The sequence below is a fragment of the Lemur catta genome, chromosome 4 (genome assembly GCF_020740605.2).
Source record: "Lemur catta isolate mLemCat1 chromosome 4, mLemCat1.pri, whole genome shotgun sequence".
NCBI lineage: Eukaryota > Metazoa > Chordata > Mammalia > Primates > Lemuridae > Lemur > Lemur catta.
The window spans coordinates 94,676,365-94,697,311 of record NC_059131.1 but is presented as its reverse complement, the minus strand read 5'-3'; the positions used below and the strand labels follow the sequence as shown (position 1 = coordinate 94,697,311).

Sequence of the window (20,947 nt, the reverse complement as noted above, 5' to 3'; positions counted from 1 at the left end):
GTCCTGGCACTTTTAAGATAGTCATATGGCCATTGTGTTCACCAAAGAACTACACATTCAATAATCAACAAATGTTTAATAAGCTCCAACTTCAGGTTAGGCACTATGCTAGATACTCAGGACATAATGGTGAACAAAACCACAGGGCCCTCATGGCATTAACAGTATAATGGAGGGCGGAGACAGAACCACACAATCATACAGTATATTGTTCTAACTACCATAACTGCCTGGAAGGAAATGCATAAGGTGCATGTGTAACAGAAGAACCTGATTTAATCTGGGGGATTAGGGAAGGCTTCTCTGAAGAAGTGAATTTGAGCTGAGAGCTGAAGAATGCATGTGAAGAGCAAGGTAGGAGTCTTCCAGAGAGCAAGAGGGATATACAAAAGCTCTAGCGGGGGAGACAAAATGTCAAGTTTGAGAAACTAAAGGACCATCAGTGTGGCTGAGGCAGAGAGGCAGGTACACTAAAGGTCATGCAAAAGTCTCTGTTCTAAGGGCAATAGGAAGGTATTATAAGTTTTTAAGTAAGAGAGTTAACACAATTAGATCCACTGGAGAAAATACATTTGAGGGACAGTGTGTACTGGAAGAGAACAACCAGGCCAGGGGGTGCTGCAGTGGTCCAAGGGAGAGGTGATGGTAGCTAACGCCAGGGACTCAGCATAAAGGGATTTATAAAATTTAAATCAAACACTCAGCATCCACTTGCAAACTGCTTCACTGAAATAGCTGTGGATATAAACACCATGAGACTTGAAGATCTAGTCTTGCTCTGACACTTAGTAACTCTGGGCCAGCCACATAAATAACTCTGAACAAGTTTCCTCTTGTGTAAAATGAGAATAATCATAATCCCCACCTTGCCAAGGTGTTAAATGAAAAAACATACAGTATGCTTTATAAACTGTAAAATGTTCATTTAAATTCTCAAAAAAGGGGTATATGCCCTATTTCAAAATATACCTCATTTCAAAATATATGAATATACCTCATGGTTAAGTGAAAAATGCCCAGACAGGGTCCAGCCTGGTGTAAAGATGTTGGAAAATTATTTCATAATGCAGAATTATCGTTATTGACTCTTTAAATCTTGGGTACACCAAGATTCTCTCAAATGCCTATGCTACAATTTTAGCTAGAAAAGGCTCAAAAAGAGAGTGTCAGATGATGAAAAGAAGGCTGCAGAAAGAAGACCAATGCCATGTACATGTGGATGCAACACCAAAAAATTCTACATCACCTTCATACCTCTGTAAGTGACTTATAACCAATTTTTGTATACTGGAATATGATGACTCTATAGACTGGCCAAGCTTTTTTAAGCCCTAATTAAGAGAAGAAAATATATTTAGCATACAATCAGGACACTAAATGCCACTCTAAAAAAAAGTTAAGAATGTGTTCATAGCCGTTTAAACATATAGACACTTTAAATGCACCTTTACTGTTAACTGGTTCATCAAGAGAGTCTGAAGTTCAGCACTATAATGAAAAAGAAAGTATTTTTAGTCATTTCTCTATTCAAAAATCTGTATGCATTACTTAAAACTTCTAAATATCAAAGCACAGATTTTGAAACAAAATAAACATTAATGGCCCAACAAAAATTAAGACTTTTTCTACATACAAAGAAAAAGACAGAAAATAGAAAACAGTAAAGTCTAAAAACAGACTGAAGTGTATATGTGGCTAAAGTAGCATTTCATATCCATGAGGAGAAGGTATAATGCCCAATAACCATACTGGGCAATTATCTAAATGTTTAAGGAAAAAAGACGTTAGCCTTCTACAGCATATAGCCAAATAAAACACATCTAGAACATGTAAACGGAATAAAACATAAACCATAAAAGAGCCCTAAAAAAATACAGATCAATCTTTGAATATTCTTAAGATAGGAAAGGTCTTTTTAAGAATAAAAGCAAAAGCAGGTACTATAAAGGAACAGTTTGGCTACATAAAAATCTTAAATTTTTCAAAAATTTAAAAATATATACACAGACACATACACATACAAAATGATCACATTTATGATAAAAAACAAAACAAAACACGTGCACAGGGAAAGCCTTGAAAGATACATCCTCTTTTTCTTTTTGGCTCTATGTACCAACATTTTCTTTTTTCACAATGAATGTGAATTACTTTTGAAATAAATAATTTCTGTAAAAAACAGAAGGAAAAGCAGGAGCATCTAATCTGAGCATATTACCTTGCTTTTCCCCACAACAGGAGATGCATGAATTCGTCTTGCACTGAAGTGGTTGTGTTCTTTTCCTAGACAAAATGAAAAAAAATTATGATATATATATTTTTTAATTATAAGCCTATTTATTAAAAATTACAGGAACATGACTCCCTTTTTGAGCCTCAACCTTCCTTCAAATCTGTATTTGGAGTGATCATCTGAACATGAGATTGTACGACAGCCAGCTAGCTATGCCAACGGCTGCCCTTACTCCCCAGCCCCGCCTCACAATCCTGTCCCCACCTCCGTTGCACCAACGGGAAGAGAGTCCTTTTTGCAAATCTGAGAAAACAGTATGAGGTCAGACCAAGCCATTTAAAAGAAATCATCATCATAGCCTTTTACAAAGACTGATTTTTCTCATGTACCTCATGAAGTAAATACATTTTACATTCTTTAACGCTCTCCATGGAAAACTTCAGTTATATTACCTGTACAAACTTGGTGAGACGAGAATCCATCTGCATCAGTATTTCTTCCCATGCTTCACACATACATGTTAGTGACAAATTAATATACTATTAGCAAAAAGAAAAAAAATTAAAATAGTGAAAAATATTTAAACGTACTTGCTGACTAAATAATATGTGCTTCTTATGGTCAATTATCTCAAAGAAATCTAGAATGTACTTTCCAATCACTCTTTTAACTCAGTTAGAAGTTGAGAAAAAGACTATAGCTAATATTCGGTGATCACTTAAACATTCCATAATTCTTAGAACTCTACAAAGATATGTCCTATGTATACTAACTGTCAAATTGTTGTTTTCGTCAGCTCTTCAATATTCAAACAGGATCCTTAAAAAGATACTTATCTCTAGAAACCTCTGACATCAGGTAAATTAATGACTGTGGTCGAATAACAAACATGGCCACAATTTTTTGTAGCTCCTCTATGCAGACGTAGAGTCTCGCTTTGACTAACGGAACACAGCACAAATAACGCTGTTGAGTCCAGGACCTCAAAAGTCTTTGCATGCTTCCACTTGCACTTTTGTTGAGACAGGGTCTTGCTCTGTTGCTAGGGCTAGAGTGCAGTGTTGTCATTATAGCTCACCGCAATCTCAAACTTCTGGGCTCAAGCAATACTGCCTCAGCCTCCCGAGCAGCTGGGCCTGCAGGTGCACACTACTATGCCTGGCTTACTTTTCTATTTTTTGTAGTGACAGGGTCTCACTATGTCACTCCGGCTGGTCTCGAAATCCTGGCCTCAGGCAATCCTTCTCCACTTGGTCTCTCAAAGTGCTGGGATTACAGGTGTGAGCCATTGCACCTGGCCTACTTGCACTCTTGATGCCCCTACCCCACCAGCATGGGGACAAGCCTGGGCTGACTTGTTGGAGGATGAGGGATGCAGAGCAGAGACAAAGCCATTACAGCCAAGGGACACACATCAGCTGGCATGACCAAGTCTAGTCAAGACCAGCTAAACCTGCCCCAGATCACCAGAACCTCCTGGCTGAGCTCAGCCCAAATCACCAAATTGGGAGCTGATTTGGGATGGGTTTATTATGAAGTTATGTGAAGACTTTTTCCCACAATACTTTATTTTCAATAAAATATAAATGGTATTTTACTTATGAGAATATTAAAAGTTTTAAACTATTTTTTTCTTTTCTTTTGGCAGTGGTAAATAGGATGAGGTGGGAGTAGATTCTCAATTAAATTTTCTTTTCTTGCTTTAATGGACATCGTAAGATTATCTATAAGTAGACTAGACACCTCTACTGCAGATGGTTTTACAAAATAAAATCTTGAAGTTTTTTATGTATGGAACTTTAGAAGCTGATACTAAATATTCACCAAAACAAGCTATAAATAAATACCTGTAAAAGAGCTGAAATGTGAGTAAATTTTCTGGCCATCCGAGTTACTTCAGGTAAGAAAGAATACAATAGATTGGTTTCAAGCTATAAAATTAAATGAATATAGTGAGTCATAATCAGATGCACTTGCTTCTTTTAAAGATAAATCAGTCCTGCCCAGCTCAAAAAAAAAAAAAAATATCCTCTAATTTAAAAGAGTCTGGGTCTAACTATGTATCAGAAAGACTATGTCAAACTTCTGCTCCCTTTGAGTGTTAACAGTTTGGGGACTAACAGCACACAACCTTAGGGTTTCCTAACCTGTGCGTAACTATGCACAGATCACTCTCTCTGAGTCATCAATCTCTTCTACATAGCTAGAATAAACGTAATAACCTATTTTGTAACACCATTATGAGGAAATTAAAAAATGATCACAAACATATGTAAAAAATTGAAGTAAAGAAATTAAAGGCTATTAATAAACATAAAGAAAATAGCTACTGATGGCATGTGAGTTGTATAATATCTCAATAAAGTTGTCATCTAAAAATATCTATTACAAACTTCACAGTGGTAGTGAATCGTATTATTATAGCCCAAATACAATCCTGGTGATCACAGTTTCAGAGAACCTTAAGATGAAGAGCAAATATGAACAACCACTATTACAGTGAATCATAAGTTGAGAGTTCTCTAATACTCTGAGTACAAGAGAAAGTTCTCTGATGCTCTGAATACAACAGAAAACGTTGGAAGGCAACACATGTCACATCCTGCATCTTTTTTGCTCTACTTTTGTTTGAGAGTTCACACGTACTTAGGTTAATTGGCTGAGATATTTAAGAAGAAAATTTTGGGAAGATTTCTTGGCAAGCCAAAGCTACAATCTGAATATTCTACGGGAGCCCAACAGTTTCCTCAGTTTATAATGCAAACAGCACACAAATTTTTGAGAAAGGTTTTTCCTCATATTAAGTGATCATTTTACACATGATGCAATGTGGCAGTTAAGAGCACAGACTCTGGAGCCAGACTGCCTAGCATCACTTTCCAATTCTCAGACATCAAGAAAGTTCCAGAGTATCTCTGTGTGCCCAAGTACCTATCTACAAAAAGGGGATAATAACAATATCTACCTCTTAGGATGCTGTGAGGATTCAAATGAATCATTTTGAAGCACTCAGTACTTGCCATAAATTAAATGATCAATAAATATTAGCCTTTATTATCATCAGGGACAGAGTCCTAAGAAAACAGTACAAAGTTGAACTAGTATAGCAACTAATTAATATGGTCATTAATAGGCCATCAAAACAGTATTTTTGTAAAAACTATACTGGAGCATGGGAAAAATATGGTATTCACTACAATATCATTCAATATATATAGGATTTAGAAACTCTAAGTAGATTTTCTGTTTTGTTTAAATGACCATTAGAATACAGTGAGATATGGATAATAAAAACCTATAAAACCTATTAAATATATATTTACTTTCTGCTGCTACCAAGTTCTAATACTCACCTGAAAGTATGAAACTTCTGAAGCACCACTGCTAGAAACCTCTGTGACCACTGATAATGATTTCAAATCACTTGATAAACATAAGGCCAGACAAGTACCAGCAATCTGTAAAATAGTCAAATCCCCCAGCATATTTAGTATTATTGTTGGGTTGTATCTGCTGATAATACAGAAAGCAAAACCTCACACACAGCTTTAAAAAGTAGAAACACATACTTGTGGTTCCATCTGCACACATATAGCAGATGAAGGTAGGTGTCTGCCTGCAGGGGCCTTTCTTGTCACAAAGACACAAAAGCACCTTGGTTTCCTACTTCCTTCCCATCAAAAGTCTCAAATCAAGTGTTGGAAAACCAACATATTCCAAAGAGCCTACAATATTGTCTACCCCTTTTGGAAAAGGTAAGAGTCAGATGAAAAAGCTATGGAGAAGACCATGACTTAGCAACTGTGGTAGATTCAGTACTGAGCTTAACATTGCTTCTGATGACTTCTGGTACATTCCAATAAAGAATTATAACTCTTTTCCATCACAGGCTAGAAAAATATTAACTCATAATCGAGTGTAACATCCTAATCTTTTTGTTAAAGAAAAAATGAATAATTCCACCAATAGCCCCCAGTTTTATAGCTATATCACTACTATTTTATCTTAGAAAGTTATCCTCTGAACATTTAAGAATAATTCCAAAAACTGAAACTGAAAAAAAAAGAAAGTACTGTTTTATTATTTTTCCATAAATGAATTAGCTACCATATTCTAAGAGGAATGATAGAGAAAATTTTAAAGAAAAACTTACTCCTGTGACTCGAGCAATTTTGAACATTCCATAAGCATAAAGCTCAATAAATCCAGAGCTTCCTCCAAGGACAAGAATATTAAGCCTAATTAAAAATAATGCAACAAGCTGAGGACCAATCAACAACAGAGATGATTGCATTCTTAAACCAAGACATAAATTATTACTGTTTTCATATAATCTACATGCTAAAGCTCCCCTACAGACGGAATTGAAACATCAAACAAATCCACTAATGCTCAATTGCTCAATATTCAATCATTTTGGATTTATTCCTTCCCCCCGCCCAAATGAACAACATAATTTTCCTGTAGCTTAAAAAAAAATCGGTTTACAAGATTATTTTAATAAAAATTATATTTATACTCAGTAAGAAAATAATCTTTGTACCAGCTAATACAAAGTGCCATCAGTTTTATGACTATGGTGCTAAATATATTAAAATGGGCTTAAAGAACTTGTCTACTTAAATTTCACAAACTCTAGCACCTATATCCTTCTCCTTATTAAAATAAACACAGGTACATTATATTATTAAAACCTGACAAAATGAAAGACCATACAACAATAGATTTTAACATCTACATATTGTGGGAGGTTTTAATATCAGCTCTGAAATGACATGACAAAGGACTTGCTCTTGAAACTTCCGAAAACTGCCTCAAATGTGAAATAACCACTTTAAGAAATTAAGCTTAAGAAATCTGTACGATTTACCTGACATCTCCCAAGAGCTTAATAATTTCATCAGAATTTTCTTCACTAAAATATCAAAATAAACTGGGTCATCTTTCAAGTATATCTTTCAAATAATAACAGATTATTTTACTTGAAAACAAAAAAGGCACATCTTACCTAAATATTTTTGAGGTGTTGCTGTAACTAGAGGAAAACAGAGATTATGGTAAAAAATAATTTTAACAAAAATACATTTTAAAAAATGTATCAGAAAACTGTCACAGTGTTAAAAGTCTCTAGAAGAAAGAAAAATCTGCAAGATTAACTCCAAAGAAATAAAACTGTGACACTTACTTTTTTGGCAATGTAGGTAATTTAGGTAAGAGAAGATTTGATTCATCTTCAGCATTATAAAAGGATGTTAGAACACTAAAAAGGAAAAAAGTATTATAAAAACACCCAAGATTTTACTTCTATATTAAAAACTGCTATTTTTTTAAAAAAGATATGCAGTTTTACATTATCAAGTAAACAGATGCCACAAATATTTTATCATTATAAAACAGTCACTATAACAATCACAAATGAGAAATTGAAAAATAGGAAGTTCTTTGTTATTTCTGCAAGAAAAATTTGGCCTACCCATTTTACATTTAGAAGAATGAATATTAATAAACAATTTTCTCAGCATATGAAATATGTTCACATGTATGCAGTATTCAGATACTCACTGGAAATTTATGATTTCTTAACTCTCATTTAAGAACCCATACTAAGCATAGGAGCGCTAAGTAATTTTAAAGAACAGCACAATTACTGTATCATTTAATGTTTTTTTTTATTTTTTATTTCAGCATATTATGAGTGTACCAATGTTTAGGTTACATATATTGCCTTTGTCCCACCCAAGTCAGAGGTGCACACCGCACCCATTAGGTGTGTATATACCCATCCCCTCCTAACCCCTCCCATCTGCCTGACACCCGATGAATGTTACTAATTATTGGTTCTATGGCTTATATTACACTTGGGGATTTGATATCCCAACAGACATATGAGATTATCCCATATACTCTGAAATAGTCTTATTTATCTATCCCCTTTTCTTTTTCAATTCTACCTCCAAATAAGGCTGGAAATAAATAAGTAAAAAAGTGCTGATTTGGCAAGAATTTTTTCCTCCTTTACAACAAAATAGCCGATTTGAGAGACCCTGGAATCTCCACATTTCTAAACCGTTACTAGAAAGTGTGTTGAGAATACACTTAGCAGGTAACTGGGCTGGGACAGGAATTACATGGTATGCTCTGCTCCTCCAACCTTCTGTAAATTCATGTTAACAATTCGCAATCTGTCACTATTTGATAATGGATTAATCGCTCCGGTTTATCTATAGAGAATTTCAAACCCCAGCCTAAATCCCTGTCATCCAATTCTTTCAGGCCTCCCTTAGGAAAGTTGCCAATTAATATTCATGATTTTCAAATTCATTTGATAGTAACTTAGTGAAATTTAATTAAAAAGGAAAAGCCAGTGGAAAGAAAATTATCATATTTCCCCAAAAAAGAAAAACAACTATTTTTCCCCCAGTATTAGCCAAACCCACTAATTTCTTAGGCCACTTTTACTGCAAGCCTGGTGTATCGCTTGACTTTATAAACTAAGGCAAAATTGTTTTCATGAAACAAGAAAACTATCAGGATGAAGAAAGAACCTGTGCAGCATCAGAACAGAATGTTCAATTAAGCACTTTCAGAGTTTTAAGTTTTAATTTTAAAGTTTAAAGTTTCAAGTAATATTAAGTTACTGATTAGCAAATTGAGGTTCTTTTCAATTTCACCATATATTTCATCTGGAGCTGTGTTTTTTGCGTCTTAGGGAATACTCTTCTAGAGTACGAAAATATGGGCTGGGTACAGCGGCTCATGCCTGTAACCCTAGGACTCTGGGAGGCCAAGGCGAGAGGATTGCTTGAGATCAGGAGTTCGAGACCAACCTCAGCAAGAGCGAGACCCAGTCTCTACTAAAAATAGAAAGAAATTAGCTGGACAACTAAAAATAGAAAAAATTAGCCAGGCATGGTGGCGCATGCCTGTAGTCCCAGCTACTCAGGAGGCTCAGGCAGGAGGATCCTTTGAGCCCAGGAGTTTGAGGTTGCTGTGAGCTAGGCTGACGCTACAGCACTCTAGCCCAGGCAACAGAGTGAGATTCTGTCTCAAAAAAAAAAAAAAAAATTGGCTCTAAGTGCTTCAGGAGCAGTTAAAAAAAGAAGAAAAAAATGACTAAAAAGAGGAGAGAAATCTTGGCCATTCAGGCATTATTGCTCCAGTAAGAAAATACAGGCATACCTCATTTTATTGTGCCTCCCTGATACTGTGTATTCCCTGAGGTTGGCGGCAACTCTGCATCAAGCAAGTCTACCAGTGCCACTTGTTCCAACAGCATGTGCTCACTTCCTGTCTCTGTGTCACATTTTGGTGATTCTCGCAATACTTCAAATGTTTTCATTATTATTACATCTGTTCTGGTGATCTGTGATCAGTAATCTTTGATGTTACTATGGTAATTGCTCTGAGGCACCACAAACTATGCTCATAGAAATGAACTTAAACTTGCGTGTTCTGACTAATCCACTGACTGGCCATTCCCATCTCCCTCCTTCTCCTCGAGCCCTTCTATTCCCCAACATACAAAAATATTGAAATTAGGCCAATTAATAACCCTCTATGGCCTCTAAGTGTTCAAGTGAAAAGAATAGTCTATTTGCTTTAAATTAAAAGCTAGGAATGATTAAGTTTAGTTAGACAGGAATGTCAAAAGCTGGGACAGGCCAAAAGCTAGGCTTCTTGCATCAAACGGTTAGCCAAGATGTGAATGAAGAGAAAAAGTTCTTGAAAGAAATTCAAAGTGCTCCTCCAGTGAACACACAAATAATAACAATGTGAAATGGCCTTATTGCTAATATAGAGAAAGTTTTAGTGGTCTGGATAGACTAAACCAGTCATATTTCCTTAAGACAAAACCTAATCCGGAGCAAGGTCCAAATCTCTTCAATTCTATGAAGGCTAAGAGAGATGAAAAAGCTGCAGAAGAAAAGCTGGAAGCTAGCAGAGGTTGGTTCATGAGGTGTAACATAAAAGCACAAGGTGGGCCAGGAGCAGTGGCTCACGCCTATAATCCTAGCACTCTGGGAGGCTGAGGCAGTAGGATTGCTTGAGCTCAGGAGTTCGAGACCAGCCTGAGCAAGAGTGAGACCCCCATCTCTACTAAAAAAAACAGAAAAATAGGCTGGGCACAGTGGCGCACACCTGTAATCCCAGCTACTCGGGAGGCTGAGGCAAGAGGATTGCTTGAGCCCAGGAGTTTGAGGTTGCAGTGAGCTACAATGACACCACTGCACTCTACCCAGGGCAAAAGAGCAAGACTCTGTCAATCATCAATCAATCAATAAAAAGTGCAAGGTGAAGCAGCAAGTGCTAATGCAGAAGCTGCAGCAAGTTATTCAGAAGACTAGCTAAGATCATTGATGAAAGCAACTACACTAAACAAATGATTTTCAATGTAGATAAAACAGCCATATATTAGAAGATGACATCTAGGACTTCCACGGTTAGAGACGAGAAGTCAGTGTCTGGCTTCAGAGCTTCAGAGGACAGGCTGATTCATTTTTAAGGGGCTAATGCAGCTGGTGACTTTAAGTTGAAGCCAATGTTCATATATCATTCCAAAAATCCTAGAGTCCTTAAGAATTACGCTAAATCTACTTTGCCTGTGTTCTATAAATGGAACAAAACATGGTTCACTGAATATTGAAAGCCACTGTTGAGACATACTGCTGAGAAAAAAAGACTCCTTTCAAAAGACTACTGCTCATTGACAATGCACCCGGTCACCCAAAAATTCTGATGAAGATGGACAAGGATGTTCATACCTGCTAACACAACATCCACTCTGCAGCCCATGGATCAAGGAGTAATTTTGACTTTCAAGTCTTATTATTTTAAAAATACATTTCATAAGGCTAGAGTTGCTATAGATAGTGATTCCTCTGATGGAAGTGAGCAAAGTAAACTGAAAACCTTCTGGAAAGGATTCATCATCCCGGATGCCATTAAGAACATTTGCAATTCATAGAAGGAAGTCAAAATATCAATGTTAACAGGAGTTTGGAGGAAGTTGATTCCAACCCTCATGGATGACTCTCAGGGGGGTTCAAGACTTCAGTAGAGGAATTAACTGCAGATGTGGTAAAAATAGCAAGAGAACTTGAAGTACAGCCTGAAGACGTGACTGAATTGCTGTAACCATAACAAAACTTGAATGGATCAGGAGCTGCTTTTTATGGTTGAGCAACCAAAGTGGTTTGAGATGGAATTTACTCCCTGTGAAGATACTGGGAACACTGCTGAAATGATAACAAAGGATTTAGAATATTACATCATCTTAATTGATAAAGCAGCAGCAGGGTTGGAGAGGATTAACTCAAATTTTGACAGAAGTTCTACTGTGGGTAAAGTGCTATCAAGCAGCGTCATGTGCTACAGAGAAATCTTTCAAGAAAGGAAGAGTCAATCAATGTGGCAAACTTCATGGCTGTCTTATTTTAAGAAACTGCCACAGCCACCCCAACCTTTTAGCAACCACCACCCTGATCATTCAGCAGCCATCAACATTAAGGCAAGAAAGCAAAAAAATTATGACTCATGACTCGCTGAAGGTTCAGATGATTGTCAGCATTTTTTAACAATAAAGTATATTTTAATTACGGTATAATACACTGGTTTTTAGACATAATGCTAATACATACTTAGTAGACTACAGTATAGTATATAAACATAACTAACTTGTATATGTACTGGGAAACCAAAAAATTGATGAGACTTGCTTTATTGCAATATTTCCTGTACTGCAGTGGTCTAGAATCAAACCTGCAATATTGCTGAGGTATGCTTTTATATTTTTTCCAGAGGGGGAAAAAAGAATCTGGCCAGGTATGGTGGCTCACACCTGTAATCCCAGCACTTTAGGAGGCCAAGGTTGGAGGACTGCTGGAGGCCAGGAGTTAAAGACTGGTCTGGGCAACATAGCAAGACCCTGCCTCTACCTGCCCCCCCCCCGCCTAAAATCTAACAAAGTGTTAAAAAATTTCATCTTGATAAACTTAAAACAAAAACTTAAATGCAACATACATATGCTCAACACTCAGATACTTCTAAGTTTCCATTTTAAAAAATAAAAATTGACTACTGAAGTTTTTCTTTTCTGATTACCTGCTTTCTACAGTCACTTCCATCCAATGCATACAAGAAACTGGAGCCTCCACAGAAAAAGAGTGCAAGCTTTCAGGTTTTTCCACATCACACAAAACAATTTTCTTGGTGTCAGCAAGAGCAAAGGCCAAAACTAAAAGAAAAAACAATCAGAATTAGTGTAACATTTGTGAAAAACAAATGAGTATTTCGTTTATTGCCCAGTTTTACTCTTTTAAATATATCTTAATCATAGAAAGTATTCAACCCAAAAAGCTTTCAATATTTTAGAAATTAAAAAAGAGATCTTTGTATATACTGTAGTTATGTTACTATCTAAGCTTACTTTCAAGTGCTCAAACTTTATAAGCAATCTACTACTTTCTCACATAAGGTACTTAACATCTTATATATCAAAGTCCCTAGTCTGAAACCGTGTTGTCAAGCTGAAAATACAGAAGGGTCACCAAGACATACTGGTTCTGTAAACATGTCTAAAAGGTAAGAAGTGATTCCATCTGCTTTGTTCTTGGAAGACTTTTTATTGCCCTTTATGTTTCTAACCCATAATGAGACACAAGATCATCAAATACTGATTAATCCTCTTCCTTTAGGTGTGGCTGAATAATCCAGTGCAGTTTCTCTCCATAAGTCATTAATTTCTTCCTTCCACATCCAATTTAAGAATTTCCAAATACAGTGAAGTGAATTTCACTGCATACCACTCACATGCAACTTTGTTAGATGTGAGGGAATCCTGGCTTCCTTTCTGAAAAAGAATTTTTTTTTTTTTTGTTTCGAGACAGAGTCTCACTCTGTTGCCTGGGCTAGAGTGAGTGCCATGGCGTCAGCCTAGCTCACAGCAACCTCAAACTCCTGGGCTTAAGCGATCCTCCTGCCTCAGCCTCCCAAGTAGCTGGGACTACAGGCATGCACCACCATGCCCAGCTAATTTTTTTTTATATATATATTTTTAGTTGGCCAGATAATTTCTTTCTATTTTTAGTAGAGACGGGGTCTTGCTCTTGCTCAGGCTGGTCTCGAACTCCTGACCTCAAACGATCCACCCACCTCGGCCTCCCAGAGTGCTAGGATTACAGGCGTGAGCCACCGCGCCTGGCCCCTGAAAAATAATTTTAAACAATCTTGAAATGATCATTACCTAACAAAAACCATATTTCACTGTCCAAAAACATAAAACTTTTTTTAATGATAAACACATCTACTTAAATACATTTTAACACACACTGACTTTCACGATTTATCTTTGAGATCCTGTGTTTTGGGACAAATAATGCAAGATCTCAAAATGTTATTTACAAAAGTCCTCCAATTTTCCACATACTCTACACATATTCTGAACAAAATGAGTACAGAATGAGTATAGAATTTTAAAAGCATTCCTGGAAATTCTACTTGTGGGAATTAATCTAAGGAGCTAATCACACAAAGTTCTTTCCAGTGTTCAGAATATTTATGACAGCATTGCTTATAAAAGCCAAAAACTGAAAACAATCTAATCTAAATGTCCACCAAGGGGGGATAGATTTAATAAATTACAATACATAAATACAGTGCATTAGATGCAGTCATTTAACATTAATGTGGTAAATCCAACCACCATGACACGAAAAAAGTGAGGAAAAAAATAAAAAGCTATCCAACAAAATAGCATGAATCTTTTGATAAAATGCAGATCTCCACGTGTATGTATTTTATCAGGAAATGTTGGAAAAGATGTTCACCAAAATAGAAATTGTTGTTATCTCTAAGTGATATGCTTTCAGGGAATTTTAAAGTACTTATTTATATTCACCTAGAGAGAACACTAAGCAATAAGGAGCATATATTTTACAAAAACAATCTTTTTCTTAAAGCACCAATAAAATTTTAAGTACTTATATTTATCTAGAGAAAAAATTAAGCAATGAGGAACCCATATTTTACAAAAACGATTTGCTTTATTCTTAAAGCACCAGTGACATAGATGAACTTTAAGCTGTATGATTTACAGCATTTTACTGTACTGTGTACAACAGCTCAAATAAGGACTGTTATTGTAAAAACATCACATGGAAGAGTTCAGTCATCAGAGCCACTAGAAACTACAACACAGAAGGGACCAGAAGAAAGATCATACAGAAATGGAAAGAATGGGGTCAGAGTGACTGTCCCTCAGGTGAGGCAAACATGCATGCACAGAGAGAATATTCACGTGCCACACATTTAATACTAAAATACAGTTTAGAAAGAAAAAGGCCAGGATGCCACTAAACTGACTGGTGAGTGGCAGGTGGTGCTTGGGACAAATGGTACAGGAGAAGACAGAGGAAAGAACAAAACCAAAATATTTTATATATTCCACCAGATTTCACTTCAAAGTTATCTTTGCCAAGAAGCCAGATTTCAATTAAGAGATATCTTTGCCAAGAAACAAGACAGCAGAATTAATCTGAGTTCTATAAAAAAATTTTTAAAACATTTTTTCAAAGAAGTTCCCAAATTGGTATTTATAATTCTAATATATAATAAGAACAATAAATTCTTTCTGAAAAGGGGCTTTCTTTAAGGAATACTCTTTGTGAAAATAAAAACCTATTTTTTATAATATCATCATTACGTTTGCCATCTGGTCTCCAAGCCAGACAGGTCACTTCCTTTCCTGTATTTTCATTTGGTGGAAAGCTCCAAACTCGATGAAAACTTGCAAGTCGATGAAGTAAAACCTAAGACAAACAGATACAATGGCAGAAAATAAAAAATCTATTTCCAAAAATAGAATAAACTTAGATCCCCACTACAAAATGTTTAAAAATTACCATCCCTTGAATATAGTAATTAGCCATCAGAAGAATAGAGAAAGACAAGTGTCTGAATGAACATAAGGTATTTTGAGTAAGAAATGGGCGAAACAAGGTCTAATTTAACCCTGTATTTTATACATTTTTCTCTTTTATGTTAATAGGAGACTTACCTTTTAGAAAGAATTGGGAAGGCTGTCCAAGAACACAACAAAAGAAATACAGAACACAGCACTAAAAAGGTAGCTGTAAAACAGTCAAATAACACTAAACTTGGAATCAGACAACTTGGCATCAAATCTCAGTTGTCACTTACTAGTCATGGATCTTAGACAAGTCCCTTAACCATCCTAAATTTCTATTTCCACGACAGTAAATTCCCACCTTCGAGGGGCAGGATGACGCCTGAGGGCTCCTTGTGCTTCAAAATAAGACTGCCCCTACTCCTGCCTCTATACCACCACTGAAGATAAGGAAGAAGAGGCCTCAGAATTGTACGTGCTCCTGAAAAGACCCCTCCCCACCTCCTCTGTCCCCGTATTCAACCTCACCACCACTCCTTGCCTTATCTCACAGCTCAGGGCACCCTTCCCTCCTGGTTACATTGGTCACGAGGAACCCAGGATTCCCAAGGAAATGCTCATGCGCTGGACTTGACGCTCTCCTCTGAAACCATCTCTGCCTTTCCTTACTCCCGAAACGTTTCCTCTGTGTCTTCTGAACTCATGGTCAGCTATCATTATGATCTTGTCTTCATTCTTTGCTCTAAAATGTGCCTCTCACCTGAGAACACCACTTCCCTGCAGCATTCTCAGGTGGTGGCTATTTCTAATCCATGGCCTCTATGCTACTACAACTATCGGGCTACTACTGAGATGAAGTAGGTATCTTCTTTGATGTTCAATGCTATTTCTAGACAATTTTTCTTCTCTTCTCTAAAATCTCCTAACTTTGAATTCCATGCAACCAGACCATACCACCTGCTATCCTTCTTAACTGCAGTCCTCTACAGACCCCTCTGCCATTCCCCTCATTCCTTGAAGATGTGAACTCCTGGCTCACTTATGCTTTCCAACAACACTACTCATTGTCATCCTTGGTAATTTCAAGTGCTATGATGTCCTGGCTTTTCAGTTCTCAATTACCTCTCCTCCAAAGATCACATCTTCTCCCTCACCTCAGCCACTCCCAGAGTCATGCCCTTGGCCTGGTCATTGCCAACAACTGTAATGCTATCATAATCTCAATTTCAAACTTCTCACTTTCCATCCACCACCTCCATCTTTCCAGTTCATCTATAAAAGACCTGACTCCAATTTTTCAACCTCACCAGCGCACATAGTCCATTGATTCTACTGCCCATTCACAGTCCCTTACCTCACACATGCCTTCACTTCCCTCCCTAATCAGGTTAGAATCCAAGGTTCATCATTACAATCACCCTCCTGCATTTAACTTCAACTCTTGCATCTCTCTTGCTTTGTCATACTTGCAAAACGACAATCCTAGTTAAACCCAACAGTGCCTGCAACCACACAGCCAAACAGAATGGAGAGACACAACCACACTCGCTGGTTTCTCTTAAACTAAAAGACTGCTAACCTTGCATGGCTCTTAACACTGACTGGCAATCCTATTAGGTTTCCCTAGTCTACCTGCCTTTTTATACTGCTTCTTTCTCTTCAAACTTCCAAGATTTTCTTCTCCATTTTCTCTCTTAGACAACACCCTTGCTTCTTCCTTCACTGCAAAAATGAAAGCAACAGTGCCCACTGTCACACCTGCCACTCTGACTCCAATGCTGACCCTATTCTCTACTTTCCCTCCTATTGCTATGGCTGTATCATCTACTGCTCTTTACAGCCATGACGGAGTTTCAAAGCCCCTGGCAGAGGAGATAGACTAGAAGATTTCATGGAGGGCTCTGAGAAACTAGACATCCAGACAGCATGAGAATGCAATTTTACAGACTGCTAAGCTTCCCTGGCTAAGATTCCTTCCCATCTACTTTCTAAACTTGGCTGTACACAACAACTCTAACCTGGCCAGATAGCTATCAGGAAAACTGTAAAGGCCAAAGGAGAAAAGATGTACAGGTGGAGGTTTCCTTACAAAATGGCTGGCAGGTAAAGGACTCTCAGCATAAGTTGGGTACAACTGGTTTGGTTATATCTAATGAGGTATAACATAATGTGCGCTAGAAATGCTAATTGACAACACTCAGGCACGTTCTGTCGAGAATCCAATGATGCATCACTCCCTTGTTCAATGTAAAGGTATTTTTAAAGGGAGGTTGCTCTCCAACCCACAATATAAAACATGGACAACAGAAACTAGATTCTTAAATATATACTCTGGGGCATCTACAGGCACGCACACTTGCAACTAAAGTTTGACAAAAACTCATCCTTCTGCTACTTAACTGTAAGCAAACCTAGAGCAGCGCCTCTGGACCTATGTCTAGCTCACAAGTAGCACATACTGGGCTTTTAAAAAGCCCATTTAACTAAGTCAATGAATGAAGAAGACTTGGGCGTGCAGGATAGTGTGACTGCGTCAATCTCTGTGAGAACTGTTGCTTTAGCCATAACATACATAAAATGGGCACATAAATCATCTTTTGTATATATGGTCCTTTATACTTTCGCCTGTGAAGTTTACAGCCGTCCTAGGAGGCAAGGGCGGGGTAGACAGGCGGTCCGCCAGGTCTGCAGAAGGGGAAACTGAGCCTCTGGCAGTCTGTGGCCCGAATGAACAGGTCGGGTTCGGTGTTCTCGGGCCCACCGCGAAGCGACCCGGCCCAGCAGCTCACTCACCTCGCCCGCTGTGTTGGCCAAAGCAATGAGATCCCGCTTGGGCGACCAAACCAGGAAAATAATCTCCTGCGGCAGCTGCTTCTCTCCCACCACCCGAAAGGACGGGAAACAGGTCGGAAAACGCAACATGGGGGCGGCCCTGCAACGACACCCCAGTCAGAGACCGGCAGGAGCCCCCGACCACCCGGCCCTCGGCTGGCAGCCCGACCGCGGCCGTACCTGCGGGAGTCCCCCCTCTGCAGCCAACATGGGCCCAGCAGCCCGTCCCTTCCCTCTGCAAGCCGTGCGCCGCAGCCTCCAGGAAGTCCCGCCCCGCCGCCGCCGCGCGCTCCGAGCACTTCCGGCGCCGGGGCACCTCGCGAGAGGGGGCGGGGCTAGGGGCGGGGCGCGCGGACCCGCGGCTGGACCCGGCTGGGGCCCGCGATGGACGCGGAGCTAGACCGGGAAGCGGCTTGGGCGCGCATCCCGCGCTAAATGTGTACACACGTGTGTGGACGCGCTCGCAGACCTCTTCCGGGAAATCCCGCTGCTGTGGATGAAGGGACAGTAGAGAGGTTTAGCGGGGGAGGCTACAGGGACGACAGGGAGACGAAAAATATGTAAACTTCAGGCCCTAATCAGCTGGAGCCACCTTTGACAGGCTCGAAACAAATAATTTTCATGTCAGTCCTGGTTGCACAGTAGAATTTTAAAAGTCTTACTGTCCAGGCAGCGCCCCACGCCAATTAAAAGTGAATTAATACTGGATGGGACCCGATATTTATTAAAACTCTTTAGGTGATTCTGTAACAGAGTTAATGGCCTGAAAAAAGGTAAAATGTTTTTCGAGCTGTCTCTTTAAAACCCCCTTCACCCTTTTTAGGAATTAAAACCTGCATTCCTGCCTGAGGCCAGTAATCAGAGGGGCAGGGGAGTGTTGGTTTTTTGTTTTTGTTTTGTTTTATTTTGTTTTGTTTGGTACCACAGGAGATGGCTTAACGGAATTGTCTGGGCAGAGGTCACAGATTGTCTTCGTGGGAGACGCTATAGTTAGACAGCAATAGCCGGAAGCTGAAAACTCCCTCTAAAAGCTTTCTATTTCTGCTTAAAGGGAGGACAATGGTACTTTAAGACCAGCGTCTGCCATCCTCCTCATTTCCTGGCAAATTAGTAAATGTCTCTTTCCCTTTCCTCAAACAGCTTGTCCGCTTGTCCTCAGTCTTCCTTTGGCTGCTGGGGACAAGTACCCAGAGAACTTTCAGTAACAATTCCAATTTGCAGCCATGAGGGGAGAGCAGGGGAGCTGCCCTAAAGCCTCTCTGACATAGGCAAATAATATTTTGATTCTTCATCCCATTTAAGCCTCAGAACTTCTTGGTCGTAGTGGCCCTGCCATAATAAATGAGGACTGTGGGCTCACCCACAATTTATTCTATAGCTATTTGAACATTTACCATATGAAAGAAAGTGGGGTCACACAAACACGTGGGACATGGAATCTGCCCCAAAGACTCCCAGGCCAGCCCAACAGACAACATTGTTAGGTCCGGAGCGGAGACAGACACACAAAGGCTCATGTGTAGCAAAATCCTGTTTATTTTGAGCATCTAGGTGCAGATGGGTGGAGGCCAAAGAGTGTCCACGAGAGAAAAGGGGAGAGCCCTGGGTTTTTCCAGGGGGAGTAAGTGGGCCAGAACAGCTGTTCGTAATAAATTCTTCTTCAAACAACCAGCTCCTAGGACCCTGCCCCAGTCACATCCATCCTTCAGCTCTGGCGTCCTCTTTATCAGGAGAGCTAGGGAGGGATAAACTTCATCTCTATCAGGCAGGGAGTGGGAAGGAATGCTGGCTGCAGCTGTCTGTTACATTTACAAAGTCCAGGGACTCTCCAGACTCCTGCAGCTATTGTTTTACAAGCCTAAGTTTTGCATTAACCAATTCTGTCCTATACATACTTTTCAGGTTCCCACCTGGAACAAACCTAACGAACATGTAAATCAGAACCCATCTGATACTCCTTTATATTAGGACACATGTAAATGTGTCAACATATTCACCAGTTCCACAGCTATAACCTGGCATAAGAGAATGTGACAGTAGCATCCACGGATTCTTGAACTTAAAATCTATGGTAGAAAGCAATCCATCTACCTTTCACTTCTTTTACATGTTCAAAGGAGAAAGAGGTGGCGGGACCTTCAATTTTCAACAACTCCCATCTTCTTGCCCTCTGTCTGGATCTAGTCCTTGAGAAGTAGGTGACAAAAAGAAATTAATTCATTCAGCAAAAAATATTCAAGTGGCTGGATATTCAGTGTGCCAGGCACTGTATTTAACCCTTGACTTGATACCTACCCGTTGCCTCTCAGAGAGGGGCTTTTGCAACCTTTACCTTTACTGCAAAAAACAGCGTGTCCCCCAACTTCTTCCAGAGTCAACATTTCTAAGGGTGAAAATGGACTTGCCTTTATTATTCATGAAATGCATTTTCAGGTGTAATTTAGTGTTTGGAGGTGGTAATGGATAATCTGGATGGTGGGGTCCAGTATTGTGAACTAAAATAAAATCCTAAGCCCCCCAGCTGATTGAATGGACCCCCTCTTGGCCAAGAGGACCCCAGCAATATCCTAAAGCTGAGTTGCTGGCCATGAGAAGGGAGGTCAGACATATGTGGTTATATCCCCCTCCCTTCTTGGAGATAGCCTTTGTAACTCATTAACAGGCCTTAGGCTATGCAAGGCAAAGCTTGAACCACACCTGCAGGTCCTCAATGTACTTAACAGATCACTTGAGTCTGGGTATATGTCCAGTATATATCTAGTGGCTTGTCTCTGATCAGCAAACTTCCTTACCTTAACTTAAAACATTCTAAGCCTTTAGACAAAGCTTAATTTCTTTAACAACTACAAATCAAAGAATCTTTAGACCCACCTATAACCTGTAGTCCCCAGCTTCGAGATGTCCTGCTTTTAGGGCCAAACCAATGTACACTTTGCAAGTATTGACTTACGACTTTACGTGTAATTCCTGTCTCCCTG

General features: G+C 38.9%; 1 protein-coding gene across 1 annotated transcript in view; it reads right to left on the bottom strand.

Moving 5' to 3' along the window:
- The window catches only part of ANAPC4 (anaphase promoting complex subunit 4), a 41,967-nt gene extending 23,732 nt beyond the window's left edge, over positions 1 to 18,235 (bottom strand). Inside the window, exons 1-14 of the mRNA XM_045550467.1 lie at positions 18,150 to 18,235; positions 17,931 to 18,069; positions 14,934 to 15,039; positions 12,335 to 12,467; positions 7,419 to 7,493; positions 7,242 to 7,268; positions 7,104 to 7,148; positions 6,387 to 6,471; positions 5,587 to 5,691; positions 4,081 to 4,164; positions 2,686 to 2,772; positions 2,219 to 2,283; positions 1,446 to 1,488; positions 1,255 to 1,331 (exon numbers count right to left, since the gene is read on the bottom strand). Of these exons, the coding sequence (XP_045406423.1) occupies positions 1,255 to 1,331; positions 1,446 to 1,488; positions 2,219 to 2,283; positions 2,686 to 2,772; positions 4,081 to 4,164; positions 5,587 to 5,691; positions 6,387 to 6,471; positions 7,104 to 7,148; positions 7,242 to 7,268; positions 7,419 to 7,493; positions 12,335 to 12,467; positions 14,934 to 15,039; positions 17,931 to 18,059 (1,061 nt within the window). The 5' untranslated portion in view covers positions 18,060 to 18,069; positions 18,150 to 18,235. The remainder of the gene's footprint in view (positions 1 to 1,254; positions 1,332 to 1,445; positions 1,489 to 2,218; positions 2,284 to 2,685; positions 2,773 to 4,080; positions 4,165 to 5,586; positions 5,692 to 6,386; positions 6,472 to 7,103; positions 7,149 to 7,241; positions 7,269 to 7,418; positions 7,494 to 12,334; positions 12,468 to 14,933; positions 15,040 to 17,930; positions 18,070 to 18,149) is intronic.
- Between the last annotated feature and the right edge of the window lie 2,712 nt (positions 18,236 to 20,947).